This window comes from Anopheles bellator, chromosome 2 (assembly GCF_943735745.2).
Source record: "Anopheles bellator chromosome 2, idAnoBellAS_SP24_06.2, whole genome shotgun sequence".
Classification (NCBI taxonomy): domain Eukaryota; kingdom Metazoa; phylum Arthropoda; class Insecta; order Diptera; family Culicidae; genus Anopheles; species Anopheles bellator.
The window spans coordinates 11975458-11989382 of NC_071286.1; the positions used below are offsets into that span (position 1 = coordinate 11975458).

A 13925-nucleotide genomic window follows, 5' to 3' on the forward strand; every position below is an offset into this window, starting at 1 on the left:
TTTTCTCCATTCTTTGACGCCAACCACAAAGATTGCGTGCGTGCGCACCAATAACCAACCAATAGGAGTGATGCGTGGAAGACTTTGCGTTGACAACGACGAGTTCCATGCAAATGGTTTGCCAAGTCACAACACTCTTTGTTCGACTCTCTAGTTCTAGTTTCGATACCGTACGAAGTACTCCTGCACTTTCGTTTGTATATGAAAAGAATAGGAAAGCGAAACTAATATTATAATAATACTTGTTATCTACCTCACATCAATGACAGAATTAAGAGTTTTGTTTGTAAGTTTATTTTTAAGTTTTAAATTGATTAATTACAAAATCTTACAAAGGCGCAGACAGAGGCGAAGAATCGCGCGTAGTATACGCGTGTCGGGGAAACTGAAAACCCCGCAGAACAATTGGTGCAACAATGATTCCAAACAGAGGACAGGAGCGAGAGTGCGCGATTGCTGTGCGACTTGGCGTTGTACCGCACAACGCGTTGTTCTCTCATGCAAATTTCCGATAGAGACAGCAGCAGAACAGCAGAAACACAAACCCTAAATAGAAAACAATAAAGTATAGAACAAATTTTATTAACGACACCTGAAGACGCTCGAAGCTGTGGTTTTCATTTGGTTTGGTGAAAGGTGTCCATTGAGAAAATGGAGAGTGAGATGAGAAAATTCAAAATGATTTTTTGGAAACGTTTGAAAATTTCGAACGTAGCCCGCGGAACCTTACAACAGTCATTCGGTTGGGAATGACAGCGAAAAGTAAATTTGACATTTCCTCGCACAGCACACTAGAAAACAAACATGTGCAGCACGCGGATGCCGGTGGTTTGCTGAAGGAATCTCTTTACACGCTGCGTTTCATCGTGTGCTGTTTCCTTTGGTTCTATTACTGTACAAAATCCGACGGATTAATCCCCAGCAATGATGTTAGCAGGAGAACCTGCCGTCGTAAGTATCTCACTTACGCTTGCTAAGCCGTTCTTTCGTTCTGAAGCTTTCACGTTCAACGCCGTTTCCTTGTGTACAGGCGTCGGATGAGTCCGACGTGGAAATGGGAACCACGGTCGCCGAAGAGTTCGAGGACGATGGGGGGTCGAGTTTCTCGGATTCGGATTCGGATGACGCAGTAAGTGAACACAACAGGTGGCTTCGATTGGTCCCGTAACATCATTTTGTGCAATTTTGTTTCTTCTCCAGCTACGGGAAGCATTCCGGAACAACCAGCTGAAGCCCGGGTTGAATGTAATCGAAAAGAAGGCGCCCACACCCGTAAACGACACGCTAAAACTGAAGGCCGCACTCGAGGTGTGTGTGTTGAAAGCGGCGTGGTTGGAACGCATGGATCTGGTGAACGATCTGGCCCCGTTAACGCCCGAGCTGGCCATTCAGATTGAGAAGCATCAGCAGAAGCGCGAAAATCAGTTCAAAGGCAACCGAAAGATCCCTTACATCGCTCCCGAAACCGATCCGGTGTTGAACGATTTTAAGCGCGAGATTCTGTTCCACCGCCAAGCGCAAGCCGCCACAATCGAGGGCATCAAGCGGCTGCACGATCTGGGTGTGGCAACGAAGCGACCGGACGATTACTTTGCCGAGATGGCCAAATCGGACGAGCACATGCAGCGTATCCGCAAGATGCTGCTCGACAAACAGGAAGGTATTGCGAAGTCGGAACGTGCCCGTCAACTGCGCGAGCATCGGCGCATTGGCAAACTGATCCAGCGGCAGGCCACCGAGAAACGCGACGAGGAGAGACGGAAAACGCTGAGCGACATTAAAAAGTTCCGCAAGGGTAAGCTCTCCAACCTTGACTTTCTGGACGATGACGATGGGCCACGGGGTGAGTTCCGGAAGACGCCTGGCAAGAAGGGAGCGGGCAAGAAGAAGGCGGTCAGCGCGAAGCGTAAGGCACGCGATGCGAAGTTTGGCTTCGGCGGACGTAAGAAGGGTTCGAAACGCAACACGAAAGAATCCTCGATGAACGATGGAGGTCGACGCGGTCAGAAACGAGCCGGTGGTGGTGGTGGTGCCGGTGCCGGAGCCGGAGCCGGAGGTAAAGCAAACAAACGGCCTGGAAAGAACCGGCGAGCGCAATCGAAGAATCGTAAGAAGTAAAGACCCAAGAAGCATCGCAACAAGAGAACGCACTGAAAGACAGTCCTTTAACACTGTGGTGCGGCCGAGCTACAAATAAGTTCTGTATAACATTTAATAAAACGTCGGGCGATTTGTTCGAATATACACACAGGCATAACAACAATCGGGTCATGTTCCTACACAGGTATGTTCATTTTCCGTGACTTTATTGTAGGAAAAATTTGGATCCGGTAAGAGTTCGATGCAATCAGCGATCGGACGCCTTAAAACATGTACAGAAAGCCAACCGAGTCAGACTTTGGAAGTGTGTCTGTGAGTGTGTGTGTAGCACCATCATGTGCAGCACTATCCGAGGCATACGATGGTGAAGCCGTGTAGGCAGGGGCTGGATCCGGTTCTCTCAGAGAAATTTCAGGCTGTCACAGTGCGGTTTATACTCGATGTGCTGTGATTGAGGTAGGTTCAGTATGCGCCGCAACGTGTCCCGGATACGGTTAGTGCTGACCGTATCCGTGGCCGTTCGGTTCCACACAGACAGGACGTCCTCGGGGAACTGGGTGCACAGCACGACGCCGCAGATTTCCGAACCCACCAGAAACTGCTCCCCCAGCATCGCCATGCACACGTTTTCCCATGCCCGATCGATCTTCGATTTCTTCAGGCGGATCACCCATTTACCTCCGCGCACGTTGCCAGCGTCTTCCCACATTGGTTTGATTCCGCTCTATGGAGAAGAAAAAGAACTCCATGAGTATCCCGGCCGCCAGCCATGCGAACACTCCTTTTTCGCTACCTTGAACAGATGCAATCTTCTGAAGGGCCTCAACACGGTCGGTTTTATTAAGTGACAGTATAGCGACCACCACTGTTCAACGCTGGCACATCGTCCCACAAAATGTAGCGATTTTATGTATTCCTGTACGGCAAAAAGAACGGAAAACAGTTCACTCAACTACGCAAGGCCTTTTCCAGCCCACCGGCCAATGCTTACCGCCGCACGGTGAGAACCCTTTTTGCCAAACCATAGGCAGTAGGTGTGCTGTAGCTTGTGCTCGCCGGGACCAACTTCCAGCGGTTCCAGTTTGTCCACGTCGAAATCGGATCCCTCATCGCCGCTATCATCGCTGTCGCTGGCGTATGGTCTGCTCCTGGAAGGCCGAAGATAAGCGGAAATTGGCCAAAGTTTAGTCGGCACGACGCGCTTGAGAATGCGTCGCCAGGCAACCTAGTCAGGCTTACTTACGGATCGTATTTATTGGACATCGTTTAATAATTGATTGGCTGAAACGTTGATTTTCCTACTTTTTCCCTTATCACAGAGTGTTTCGCGCAAGTGTTTTGCTTTGCCGTAACTTTTGTTTGCTGTTGCTTTCTTTCACGCACGCACGATTTGGTGTGTTTTTGACGTTGTCAAAATTCTCGGAGAGCGGTGCTTCAAAAATAATAAAAAAGCAAAACCATTTTTTTTGTATTTTCGCGGTGCTCGCATTCGAGCACTGTCAGTTCGAGCAGTGCGTGACATTTGCTGCTCGAATTTCGGACAAGCGCCATATTGACGCTGAGTTTCGTTTGTACTCGGAGCAGTTTCTACTTTTTGTCGTCTATCGGGGAGAAAGGGAGAAGTGCTCGCGAGTGTTTGTTGCGGTTCGAATTGCGGTTTTGCCGTAGCGCGAAGAAGCATTCGACAAAATGTCGGCGTTTTTGAAGTACATCGAGGTGGAAAACTTCAAGTCCTACCGAGGGCGCAATGTAATCGGGCCGTTGAAACAGTTTTCCGCTGTGATCGGCCCCAACGGGTCAGGTATGGGGGTGAACCTCCGGGCGTTGGTTGCTGTTGATTTGCCAACTGTGAGTTTGTGTTTCTCTGTTTAGGTAAATCGAACTTCATGGACGCAATTAGCTTCGTGATGGGCGAGAAAACCAACAGCCTGCGCGTCCGGAAGCTGCCCGAACTGATTCACGGTGCCTCGATTGGGCGCCCCATTTCGAACCGGGCCTCCGTTACGGCTAAGTTTATCATAACAAACAACAATCTGGAGCAGGAAGAGAAAAATTTTCAGCGCTCCGTCATTAGCTCCTCGTCCGAGTACCGGATAAACGATAGTGTGGTGCCACCGGCCGTCTACCTGCAGGAGCTCGAAAAGATCGGCATCAATGTGAAGGCGAAGAATTTCCTGGTGTTCCAGGGGGCGGTAGAGAGCATTGCGATGAAGAACGCCAAAGAGCGGACGGCACTGTTCGAGGAGATTAGCGGTTCGGGTTTGATGAAAGACGACTACAACCGGCTGAAGCACGAAATGCAGTCGGCCGAGGAAGAAACTCAGTTTACGTACCAGAAAAAGAAGGGCATCGCTGCCGAGCGGAAGGAGGCAAAGCTCGAGAAGCAGGAAGCCGATCGGTACGCCCGGCTGAAGCAGGAGTACGCCGAAAAGCAGGTCAACTATCAGTTGTTCCGTTTGTACTACAACGAGAAAGAGTCACGCCGCTTAACCGAGGATCTGGTCAGCAAACAGCAGGAGCTGGGCATCATCGAGAAGCGCAAGGAGGAGGCGGACGAAATTTTGAAGGAAAAGAAAAAGGAAGTCGGCAAAATGACGCGTGAAATGGCGAAAAAAGAGCAGGAGATACGGGACGTGGAGAGCGAGATGAGCAAGAAGCATCCGATGTTTATCAAGGCAAAGGAAAAGGTTGCCCACACGCAAAAGAAGCTGGACGGGGCGATGAAAACTTTGGAGCAGGCACGGCGCGCCGACGAAGCTCACCAGTCGGACATCAAAAAGCTGGAGGACGAGCTGCACGAGATTGAGGCAAAGATGGCCGCGTTCGAAAACGAGATGGCGGGCGAGTCGAAGAAGCGCGGCACGAACGTGCATCTGGAGCAAAACCTGATACAAGAGTACGACCGGTTGAAGCAGAAGGCCGACGCGATGGCCGGCAAGTATCTGATCAATCTAGATTCCGTCAATCGGGAGCAAAAGTCCGACCAGGATCTGCTGGACAGTGAGATAAACAAAAAGGCACAGATCGAGGAGAACTATAAGCGCAACGAGTCGGAAAAGAACGAAGTGCTCAAGCGACAGGAGAAGCTGATCGATCACATAAAGTCGAGCAAGTTGGCGCTCGAGGAACAGAACCGCCTGAAGGCAGAGCTGAGCCAGGACGTTGGCTCCTCAAAGGAGCGCATCCTGGAGCTGCAAAGTGAGTTAGAGAATGTGCGCGAACAGTTGGGCGATGCTAAGATTGACAAGCACGAGGACGCACGACGAAAAAAGAAACAGGAGGTGGTGGAGCTGTTCAACCAGGAAGTGCCCGGCGTGTACGATCGGATGATCAACATGTGCCAGCCGACGCACAAGCGGTACAACGTGGCCGTCACGAAGGTGCTCGGCAAGTACATGGAAGCCATCATCGTGGACACGGAGAAAACGGCCCGACGCTGCATTCAGATACTCAAGGAAAAAATGTTGGACGTCGAAACGTTTCTACCGCTTGACTATTTGCAGAAAAAACCGCTAAAAGAGCGTCTCCGGTAAGTACTTTGACTACATTTTTCCATTCGAACCCGTTACGACCGAACTGATACGCCGGCAGCTGGGGTTTTTTTTTAAATTAACACTCAATTAACAACGGGGACGGGTGACACACTCCGAAGGGACAAAAATAGACACTCGAGAGTTCGTTACACTCTTAACATGGGGATATTATTTTTATTCGTCCTTACTACTAGGCTGAATCAATGATGGCTTTCTGTCTTTGGTCTGGAATCGGGCGACTGTATGATCACCCATTCCGAATCTGACTCCTGTCGGTGCAGAGGTGACGGTGCCGACGGATGATGATGATGCTGTTGCTGCTGGCTCTGCCTCGCCTGCTGTTGTCGATTTTTTTCATTCAGCTGCTTCTGTAGGTTCGCCTTAAACTTAAGCAGCGCCTCCTGCAACGAGCGATGTTTGCAAAGTATGAAAAATATTTCTTTCGTGTAGTGTGAAGGCCTATGGGCCTCTGAGGTCTTTTAAGGCTACCTACCCGTTCCTCGAGCCGCTTTATGTACGCTTTTTTCAACTGTAACTCCTCCGGATGCATGTTACTTTGCAGCATTTCTCGCTGCGCCATGCTGGTCACGATTTGTGTTTCAAACTGCGGTGGAGTAGGAATAGCTTTATAGAAATGAGCTTTTAAAGTCCCTTGTCCTCTAGCGTACCTCGAAATACTTTTGAACCAACACTTTGTGCTCGTTGTGTATCTGCTCTGAGAGAGGATTGTTTGGCACCGGCGTTAGCGGTCGTAGATTTTGGTCTAGAATACTGTACAGTGTATCGTCAAGGGCTGTCTCGTTCTGTTTACTATTTGGCACATTCGTGGATCCTCTTCCATCGTCCTCGTCCTCCCCACCGTCGTCCCTGGTGGGATGCTCGCCGGCTTCCATGTCCGGTGCAGTTTGTTGAAGCATTACGGACGGAGCTGGCCTGTGTCCGGCCCCGCTTGGTTCCCGTATGTCTGCACCGGACACCGAACTGCTGGCGTAATTTATCGATCGGTTGATGCTGCTCACGGTGTCCAGTGGCCCGTTGGTGCATTTCGTAACGGTTATTCCTTCGACTCCTTGGCTGTTGGCTGTAAGACGAATCGAAACAGGGGTTTGGTCATAGAAATTAGGCGGTGGTGTCCTACTCCATATGTCGGAAAGTATGCCCCCCCCAAACGAGAACGATGTGCTCCGCTCCTGAGCTACGTACTGTACACAATCCAACAGCTTTGGAGCGTGTTGGAAGTGTTTGAAGAAATCACAGTGGACGCAGTTACGCTGTCACACATGATGGCGGCTTGCTTTGGCTGCTGGCAACGCGGAGAGGAGACGCTCCCACTTTTCACTTATGTAAAATGATGCGTTGCGTATTTTCCCTGCTTCTTTGGTGTGTAATCTCTTTGCTCACTCAGTAATGACCATTGTTTATGCACATCTTCACTACTACAACTCAATCGGCCCAAAAGGCCAACTGTCTCTCGCCGCAGCGGCCCGGAAAAGGTTGCGATAAACAAAGAAAAGCTACATGCGTCGCAGCTGCTGGTCCTGATTGATGTTTAAATGAAAATCGGTACGTCAACACTCTGGGCTGATGGCCGCGTACCAACGGCCGCGAGCTTCAGTACCACACTTTGCTTCACGGCTTCCACCAACAGGTCCACCACGCGCTGGTGACGAAGGCGGCGATGGTTTTGGTTCTCGTTGGCGGATATTTTATCGTTAAAGGGATCGCCGTCTTCTCGATCGCTCCCGTGCAATGTTTCTATTTTCCCGCTCCTAGCCTCTACGCGGGAGACGACTCTTAAACGCGGGGCTATTTTTCGTCCTCAAATTAGATGTGCCTCGAAACGGGGGACCGCCGTTTCAAACGGTCAGCATAATACGCTCGCGTACTACGTGCTCTCTAAACATAAGCGTTCCACGATGACGGCAGTACGCGTAGAATGCGCGCTCGCCCGCAGTAGCAGGCGACGGAAAATTACGTTTCGTTTCGTTCAATACACTTCCGCATCACTCCACGCAAGCAGTAGGCTCCGCCGGAGCACCGCTGATCGATAAGTTTTAAACAGCACCATTTCCGGTGCAAATAGCGCGATGGCTCATTCGAACTGTTGGAATACGATATTCTACCAACTCTCGACAACCGCAAATGTCGCGCGCGTAACACGTAACACGACGGCGACCGAATACGCGCTACTCCGAGACTGGCTGGCGAACGTGTACCGAGAAACGGTGGAACTGATTTCCTTTGGGTAATAACGATCCGGGTAGACCCGCGACGAAACCGACCACCAGAGTAAGAGTGGCAAACGGTCTCGCTCGCTCGCTCGTACGCGGTATATTTCGTGGAAATTTTGAGCGCATGAGTGTACCTCTGCGAACGCCAAAAGGAACGGCCCGGTCGAAACGGACGGGACGAGTGTGATGCGCAAGGGGCCGCAACAGGAAGAAAGAGCGCACATAAACCGGGAATGTGAATTGGCCAACGGCGGGCGCGGGGCCCGTACGCGGTGTTGTGTGTATTTACTCATCGGAACCACGGGTCGGGCCGCCGAACGGGTGACGCGCGACACACCACCAACACGCGCGCTGCGGTCAGCACTTAGACAGGCGCGGCCGCGGTCGCACCACTGCTACGCTGCTGGGCAAGGGGTTCGTGGTTTCTCGCGCCGTTTGCAAGCGGATAAACTATCAATAAGTCGTCGGCGCGATGGAGTCGGAAGGAAAATATAAATATCTGGGAGCGCAGATTGGAAAATCCCTCATTATTCGCTGCCAACTCACAGCATCACCAACAGCCAGCCGGCCAACACGGGCAGCGCGCGCGCGCGCGAGTGAGCATCCATCTCGCGCGATGGTTCGCAGCTGGCGGATGGTTTGGGGCCGGACCGCTTCGGTTTTGTGGCTCATATAATGTGTTCAAAACAAAAAATAAATTACTTGGCTAAAAATAGCCGTGAGTAATGCTCTCTCGGGCGCTCTCGCTCCGTACCGTACCGAGTCCTACCGCCCCGTAAGGTCCCCCTTCGGGTGTTGTCTGTGGTGTACGGTTGTTTCCTCGGTGTGGCCTCGCCAACTCGAGGATGACTCACCGCCTACCACAGGCGAAGGAAAAATCTGAGGCAGAGGACCCTCTCAGCATCATCTGTTTACCGTGGTCCGCGCGAAGTACGCATAGCCGGGCCGGGCCGGGCCGGATGGCGGAACATTTAGTGGATGCGCGAACCGAGGCAACAGATGCGCATCATCTCCACCCGAGAAACCACATAAAAGCCGAATCCGGCTGCCCCACACGATGGCGTAGAGCACGTGCTTGGGATGGCAGTAAAACAAAACACAAGCGCTTTCGCTGCCGCATACCACTATTCGCCACGCACGCCGGGTATGCCAGTGACAACAAAGATGCCGCAAGATGCATGTTATCTTCATGGTGGGCGGCCTATCGAATACCGGTTTTATGTTTCTTTCAAATGTTTATATGTTATGTTTCTCGTCATTGTCGCGCAGGTGGCCAACAAGCCCCCTCAAAACACAGCGTTGCAGAAAGCGACAGAAAATTAACATTCTCTCTGTTGCAGGGCAAGACCTTTCGGTGGTTGCAATTGCCATATAAGAAGAATCACTTATCACGGCATAGGGCCAAAGAAGGTACAATATGTGTTCCGGTGCCGTAATCGAAAGTAGGAGATTGAATTTTAATCGATCTCACCTTAATCGAACGATATAACATTGATTTCCATTGAACGGCAGTGACAACCATAATGAGTTATCAAATCACGTACGTACCTGAGGACAGCCTAGAATTTTCCAGTTCCATGGGCACATCGTACTTAAAAGAGGCAATCATCAGCGAAAATTAATGGCTTATTGTTGTAACGGAGCAATCTGCAGCTCTTTCGCGTCTCACCGGAATAACATCGACCGAGATGGGCGGTAACACTACCGCTGGCATCCGGGGACTACCCTTGGCGGGTGGTGCGGATATTCGTTGTATGATTGAATTCCTGTTGGTGATCGTTTCGCGACTACTGTTGTTCGAATCGGTGCCACAGTTTGTACCCTCGGACAGGTTGCTGTCGATGTGATAATCCATCCTGTACGACTCCTCCTGGTTGGATAGTAGCGGTTAATGATTGCACAATAGTTTGCTGGCCATTGTTGAGCCGTTCCGGGTGATTTACCTCATCATCCGACAGAATATCCTCCCCGATCGGTTCGTTTTCGCCGTCAAACATCTTGCAGAGACCGTTCATTACGCTCACGACCTCCTTCATCGGTGGCCGCTGGTTCGGGTCTTGGCTCCAGCACCGTACCATCAGCTGCTCGATCGGTTTGGGGCAGCCCTCGATCAGTGGTGGCCGGCGGCCCTGATGCACGCGCCACATGATCGCGAACGAGGTATCGATGTGCTTGAACGGTTGCTCCCGTGCTATCACCTCCCACAGGATGATGCCCCAGCTGAATACGTCACATTTTTCCGTGTATTTTGAACCTTCGAACACTTCCGGCGCCATCCAGGCGGCACTTCCCTTGTTGTTCGTCATCAGCGTTGATTTGTCCGTGACCGTGCCGAAGTCGCAAATTTTCAGCACCGTCCCATTGTTGACTAGCAGCAGGTTCGGAGGCTTCAAATCCCGGTGAATCATTGGTCGCGGTGTCATATCGTGTAGATAAGCCACGCCCTGATAAACGGGAAAGAGATGTCAGAAACTGGTTACTCCAGAGCGCAACTAGGGCCTCTCGGTGTCGCGTACCTCCGCACACTGGCGCGCCCAGCTCATGGCGTGTGCTGCTGTGTAGATCGGTCGGGGACGACTGTGGAGTACTTTGTGCAGGGAGCCACCTTCGGCGTACTCCATCACGAGGCACACGTGGGGCTTTTCCGTGCACGCACCGTAAAGTTCGATGATGTTGGGGTGGGCCACGCGTGAAAGGTGGCTCACCTCCGTGATGAACGCATGCTGTTCCGAGATGTCTTCGATGTACTTGACGGCGACGAATTTGTCGCCGTACGGCGATCTCCACTTCGCTTTGATCACCGTACCGAACGACCCTTTCCCCACGGTCTGCGGATGTTGAGAAGGGGACACACGAGTGTGACGGATCGTTTGTTGTGTTGTTTTTGTTTGGTTGCTGTTCGCGGCGTTGAGTCTACTTACGGCAATATGATCAATTTGGTTGATGTCAATCGTGGCTACGAACGGCGGCAGAACGCTATTCATTCTGTTCATCTCCCTCGATGACATTGAAAACAACTTAATTGTAAATTCTTACCAAACTCCTCAGCGCTCGTGCCGCTGCGTCACGGAAACAGCGATTTTGGTCAGCTAATGCTGGAAAAATGCCTTCGACGGAGGAGCGAACCGATAACGACAAGCGTCGTTCTGCTCACAGAGCGCACACAAACAGAACGGCCTGCTTCCGGCACACCGGCAGTAGGATGCAGAACCGAGCGTATACTCTCGGCGAAAGTGCCGATTTAAAGAATTTCGGTGCTGGTACGCAAAAAACGGCTGCGAACGCTGCGTTGGTGTAGTTACGCTTCGGTTATCCTAATATTTTTCATTTTGTCATCAGCAAAGAAAATAAATGTCAAAACACTGACGGCAGCAAACGTCAACGAAGAATCGCGGCACGGGGAAATGTTTTCGTCGGGTTTCGTTAAGTTGACGAGCTTTCGCTGCTTGGAGAGCTTTCGATTTTGTTATGATTTGAAGAATGGATTTAAATTGCTGCTCCTAAAACTGATATATATTATTCTGAAACCGTAATGCCTTTTTCTTTGTCCTTATACCTCAAAATCGACAATTTTCTAAAAGTGATTGAACTTACAAGTTGTTAACACTTTTTGCCTTGCAGAAACATTGAAGAACCGCGCAACGTGAAGCTGATCTACGATGTGCTGAAATTCAACCCACCGGAAATAGAACCAGCCGTCCTGTTCGCCACCAATAACGCGCTGGTGTGCGAAACTCCGGATGACGCAATGAAGGTGGCGTACGAAATTGACCGCAGCCGGTACGATGCACTGGCGCTCGATGGTACGTTCTATCAGAAGTCCGGCATCATTTCCGGCGGCAGCCACGATCTCGCACGCAAGGCCAAGCGCTGGGACGAGAAGCACATGGAGCAGTTGAAGCTGCAGAAGGAAAAAATCACCGAAGAATTGAAGGAGGTGATGAAAAAAACGCGCCGCCAAGGTGAATTGACGACGGTCGAGAGCCAGATCCGGGGGCTGGAGAATCGGCTAAAGTACGGTCAGAATGATTTGGAAACGTCGAAGAAAAGTTTGAAGGAGTACGATAAGAAGCTGGAAAATTTCACCCGCGAACTGGACCAAATCGGGCCGAAGATCAGCGAGATCGAGCGTAGAATGCAGCAGCGCGACGACAAGATTCAGGACATCAAGGAAAGTATGAACAACGTGGAGGACGACGTGTATGCCGAGTTTTGCGCGCGCATCGGCGTGGCTAACATTCGCCAGTTCGAGGAGCGTGAGCTAGTGCTGCAGCAGGAGCGCGCGAAGAAGCGTGCCGAGTACGAGCAGCAGATCGATCGTATCAACAACAACCTGGAGTTCGAGCGCTCGAAGGACACGTCGAAAAACGTGCAACGCTGGGAGCGCGCCGTCCAGGACGACGAAGATTCGCTGGAAACGTTCAAGCAAGCCGAGGCACGGCAGCGTCAGGAAATTGAGAAAGATAAGACCAGAATCGAGCAAATGAAGCAGGAAAAGGCAGCCCACAAAGTCGCGGTCGATCGCACGGAGGAGGACATGGCGAAAGCGCGCCGGGACGTGCAGACACTGGCCAAGGAGCTGGCCGCCATACACCAGGGCATTACGAACATTGAGTCCAAGATTGAGACGATGAAGAACAAGCGGCACAACATACTCATGCAAGCGAAAATGGATGCCATCGAGATACCGCTGACGCGGGGCAGCATGGACGATATCGGTCAACAGCAGCAATCGCAGCAGCAAGGGCAGGGCACCGAGAACCCATCGTCGTCGGACACGAGCACCGTAGGCGGTGGAAGCCAAGCGTACGAGCGAGAGAGCCGCATCGAGATCGACTACCAGCTGCTGCCGAACAACGTAAAGAATCTGGCGGATGCGGATCAGATAAAAAAGTTCGGTGACTCCCTGTCGAACGAGCTGAAGGCGAAACTGGACACTCTGGAGAAAATACAAACACCGAACATGAAAGCCCTACAAAAGCTGGACCGTGTCACGGAGAAGATTCAGTCCACCAACGAAGAGTTTGAAGCTGCGCGCAAGAAAGCCAAAAAGGCGAAGGCCGCGTTCGAGAAGGTTAAAAACGATCGGTGCACACTGTTCACGAACTGCTGCAACCACATTTCGGACGCGATCGACAGCATCTACAAGCAGCTGGCTAGAAATGATTCCGCTCAGGCGTACCTCGGCCCGGACAATCCCGAGGAACCGTATTTGGATGGTATCAATTACAATTGTGTGGCCCCCGGCAAGCGGTTCCAACCGATGAGTAATCTGAGTGGTGGAGAAAAGACCATCGCTGCACTGGCGCTTCTGTTCGCCATCCACAGCTTCCAGCCGGCACCGTTCTTCGTGCTGGACGAAATCGACGCAGCGCTTGACAATACGAACATCGGAAAGGTGGCATCCTACATTCGCGAGAAGACAAGCAACCTGCAAACAATCGTCATTTCGCTGAAGGAAGAATTCTACAGCCACGCGGACGTGCTGATCGGCATCTGTCCCCAGCCGGCCGATTGCCTCGTGTCGCAAACGTTGATCTTTGATCTCGAACAGTTCGAGGGTCGTGGGCAGTAGTGGAACTTGTCAATTGATTCGATTTTATGACATTTAACTGCGACTCTTTTAGCTTAGTTGTACCTCCGTTAGTAATATTTTGACTAGAATTTCGCGCCGACTATTGACACAGAAATGGACACTCTCAAGCCTGTTTGTCTTTCAATTTCCTTTCGAACTTTCGAACACGGCTAGGGCATGGGGAATCACTTTGCAGTATAATCAGTGCATTTCGCAGTGTTTGAATTGATTCTTACATTTAACGGTAAATAAATTATAAACTTTGAAAACATTTGGTTATCTTCTGTGTCAACCGTCAGAACCGAGGGAAACGTTTTGGCAGTTGACATTTAATGTTATTCGAGTAGAGTCTCAAAGTCGAGCGTACATCATAAACACACAGCACTTGCGAAACGTCTACGAGTTTTGGTTGACGCAAATTTGGCACGGTTTTCGTTTTCTCAATTTGCTCCCACGTTTCAGTGCCGGGGGTTGCAGGAATAGATT

The 13925-nt window shown here is 51.0% G+C and overlaps 4 protein-coding genes across 6 annotated transcripts; 2 read left to right on the forward strand and 2 right to left on the reverse strand.

Annotated features, from left to right (window-relative positions):
* The first annotated feature begins 810 nt into the window (after positions 1-810).
* On the forward strand, positions 811-2245 carry LOC131209973 (probable rRNA-processing protein EBP2 homolog). The gene is made up of 3 exons (XM_058203150.1): positions 811-951; positions 1031-1129; positions 1201-2245. The coding sequence occupies exons 1-3, from the start codon at positions 925-927 to the stop codon at positions 2116-2118; spliced, it is 1044 nt and encodes a 347-aa protein (XP_058059133.1). The 5' UTR covers positions 811-924; the 3' UTR covers positions 2119-2245.
* Positions 2246-2299: 54 nt separating this feature from the next.
* On the reverse strand, positions 2300-8536 carry LOC131211126 (eukaryotic translation initiation factor 4E type 2). Of its 3 annotated transcripts, none has more exons than XM_058204483.1 (4): positions 8511-8536; positions 3092-3230; positions 2894-3016; positions 2300-2824 (listed from the first exon to the last, which is right to left on the reverse strand). In XM_058204483.1, exons 1-4 carry the CDS (start codon positions 8534-8536, stop codon positions 2501-2503), a joined length of 612 nt encoding a protein of 203 aa, XP_058060466.1. In that variant the 3' UTR covers positions 2300-2500. The 3 variants fall into 3 exon arrangements, with proteins under 3 accessions (XP_058060466.1, XP_058060464.1, XP_058060463.1); XM_058204481.1 differs by lacking the exon at positions 8511-8536 and adding an exon at positions 3344-3498 and having other exon boundaries at positions 3092-3245; XM_058204480.1 differs by lacking the exon at positions 8511-8536 and adding an exon at positions 3344-3498 and having other exon boundaries at positions 3092-3248.
* LOC131211108 (structural maintenance of chromosomes protein 1A) lies at positions 3759-13591 on the forward strand. Its single transcript, XM_058204462.1, has 3 exons — positions 3759-3901; positions 3973-5629; positions 11486-13591. The coding sequence occupies exons 1-3, from the start codon at positions 3790-3792 to the stop codon at positions 13437-13439; spliced, it is 3723 nt and encodes a 1240-aa protein (XP_058060445.1). The 5' UTR covers positions 3759-3789; the 3' UTR covers positions 13440-13591.
* LOC131211109 (mitogen-activated protein kinase kinase kinase 7) lies at positions 5801-11134 on the reverse strand. Its single transcript, XM_058204463.1, has 8 exons — positions 10786-11134; positions 10381-10692; positions 9808-10308; positions 9534-9734; positions 9413-9455; positions 6302-6714; positions 6127-6237; positions 5801-6034 (listed from the first exon to the last, which is right to left on the reverse strand). The coding sequence occupies exons 1-8, from the start codon at positions 10870-10872 to the stop codon at positions 5834-5836; spliced, it is 1869 nt and encodes a 622-aa protein (XP_058060446.1). The 5' UTR covers positions 10873-11134; the 3' UTR covers positions 5801-5833.
* Positions 13592-13925: the final 334 nt, after the last annotated feature.

What these genes read in the sequence shown, in the direction of transcription:
- LOC131209973 (XM_058203150.1), top strand. Translation starts at nt 925, where the DNA reads ATGATGTTAGCAGGAGAACCTGCCGTC. An exon ending in TAGCAGGAGAACCTGCCGTC is followed by an intron (nt 952 to 1,030) that starts GTAAGTATCTCA and finishes CCTTGTGTACAG; the next exon opens with GCGTCGGATGAGTCCGACGT. An exon ending in ATTCGGATTCGGATGACGCA is followed by an intron (nt 1,130 to 1,200) that starts GTAAGTGAACAC and finishes TTTCTTCTCCAG; the next exon opens with CTACGGGAAGCATTCCGGAA.
- LOC131211109 (XM_058204463.1), bottom strand. Translation starts at nt 10,872, where the DNA reads ATGTCATCGAGGGAGATGAACAGAATGAATAGCGTTCTGCCGCCGTTC. An exon ending in GGGCGCGCCAGTGTGCGGAG is followed by an intron (nt 10,309 to 10,380) that starts GTACGCGACACC and finishes CCCGTTTATCAG; the next exon opens with GGCGTGGCTTATCTACACGA. An exon ending in TCTCGGTCGATGTTATTCCG is followed by an intron (nt 9,456 to 9,533) that starts GTGAGACGCGAA and finishes GCCTCTTTTAAG; the next exon opens with TACGATGTGCCCATGGAACT.
- LOC131211108 (XM_058204462.1), top strand. Translation starts at nt 3,790, where the DNA reads ATGTCGGCGTTTTTGAAGTACATCGAGGTGGAAAACTTCAAGTCCTAC. An exon ending in GATCGGCCCCAACGGGTCAG is followed by an intron (nt 3,902 to 3,972) that starts GTATGGGGGTGA and finishes TTCTCTGTTTAG; the next exon opens with GTAAATCGAACTTCATGGAC. An exon ending in CCGCTAAAAGAGCGTCTCCG is followed by an intron (nt 5,630 to 11,485) that starts GTAAGTACTTTG and finishes TTTGCCTTGCAG; the next exon opens with AAACATTGAAGAACCGCGCA.
- LOC131211126 (XM_058204480.1), bottom strand. Translation starts at nt 3,363, where the DNA reads ATGTCCAATAAATACGATCC. An exon ending in AGGGTTCTCACCGTGCGGCG is followed by an intron (nt 3,017 to 3,091) that starts GTAAGCATTGGC and finishes TTTGCCGTACAG; the next exon opens with GAATACATAAAATCGCTACA. An exon ending in GAAGATTGCATCTGTTCAAG is followed by an intron (nt 2,825 to 2,893) that starts GTAGCGAAAAAG and finishes TCTTCTCCATAG; the next exon opens with AGCGGAATCAAACCAATGTG.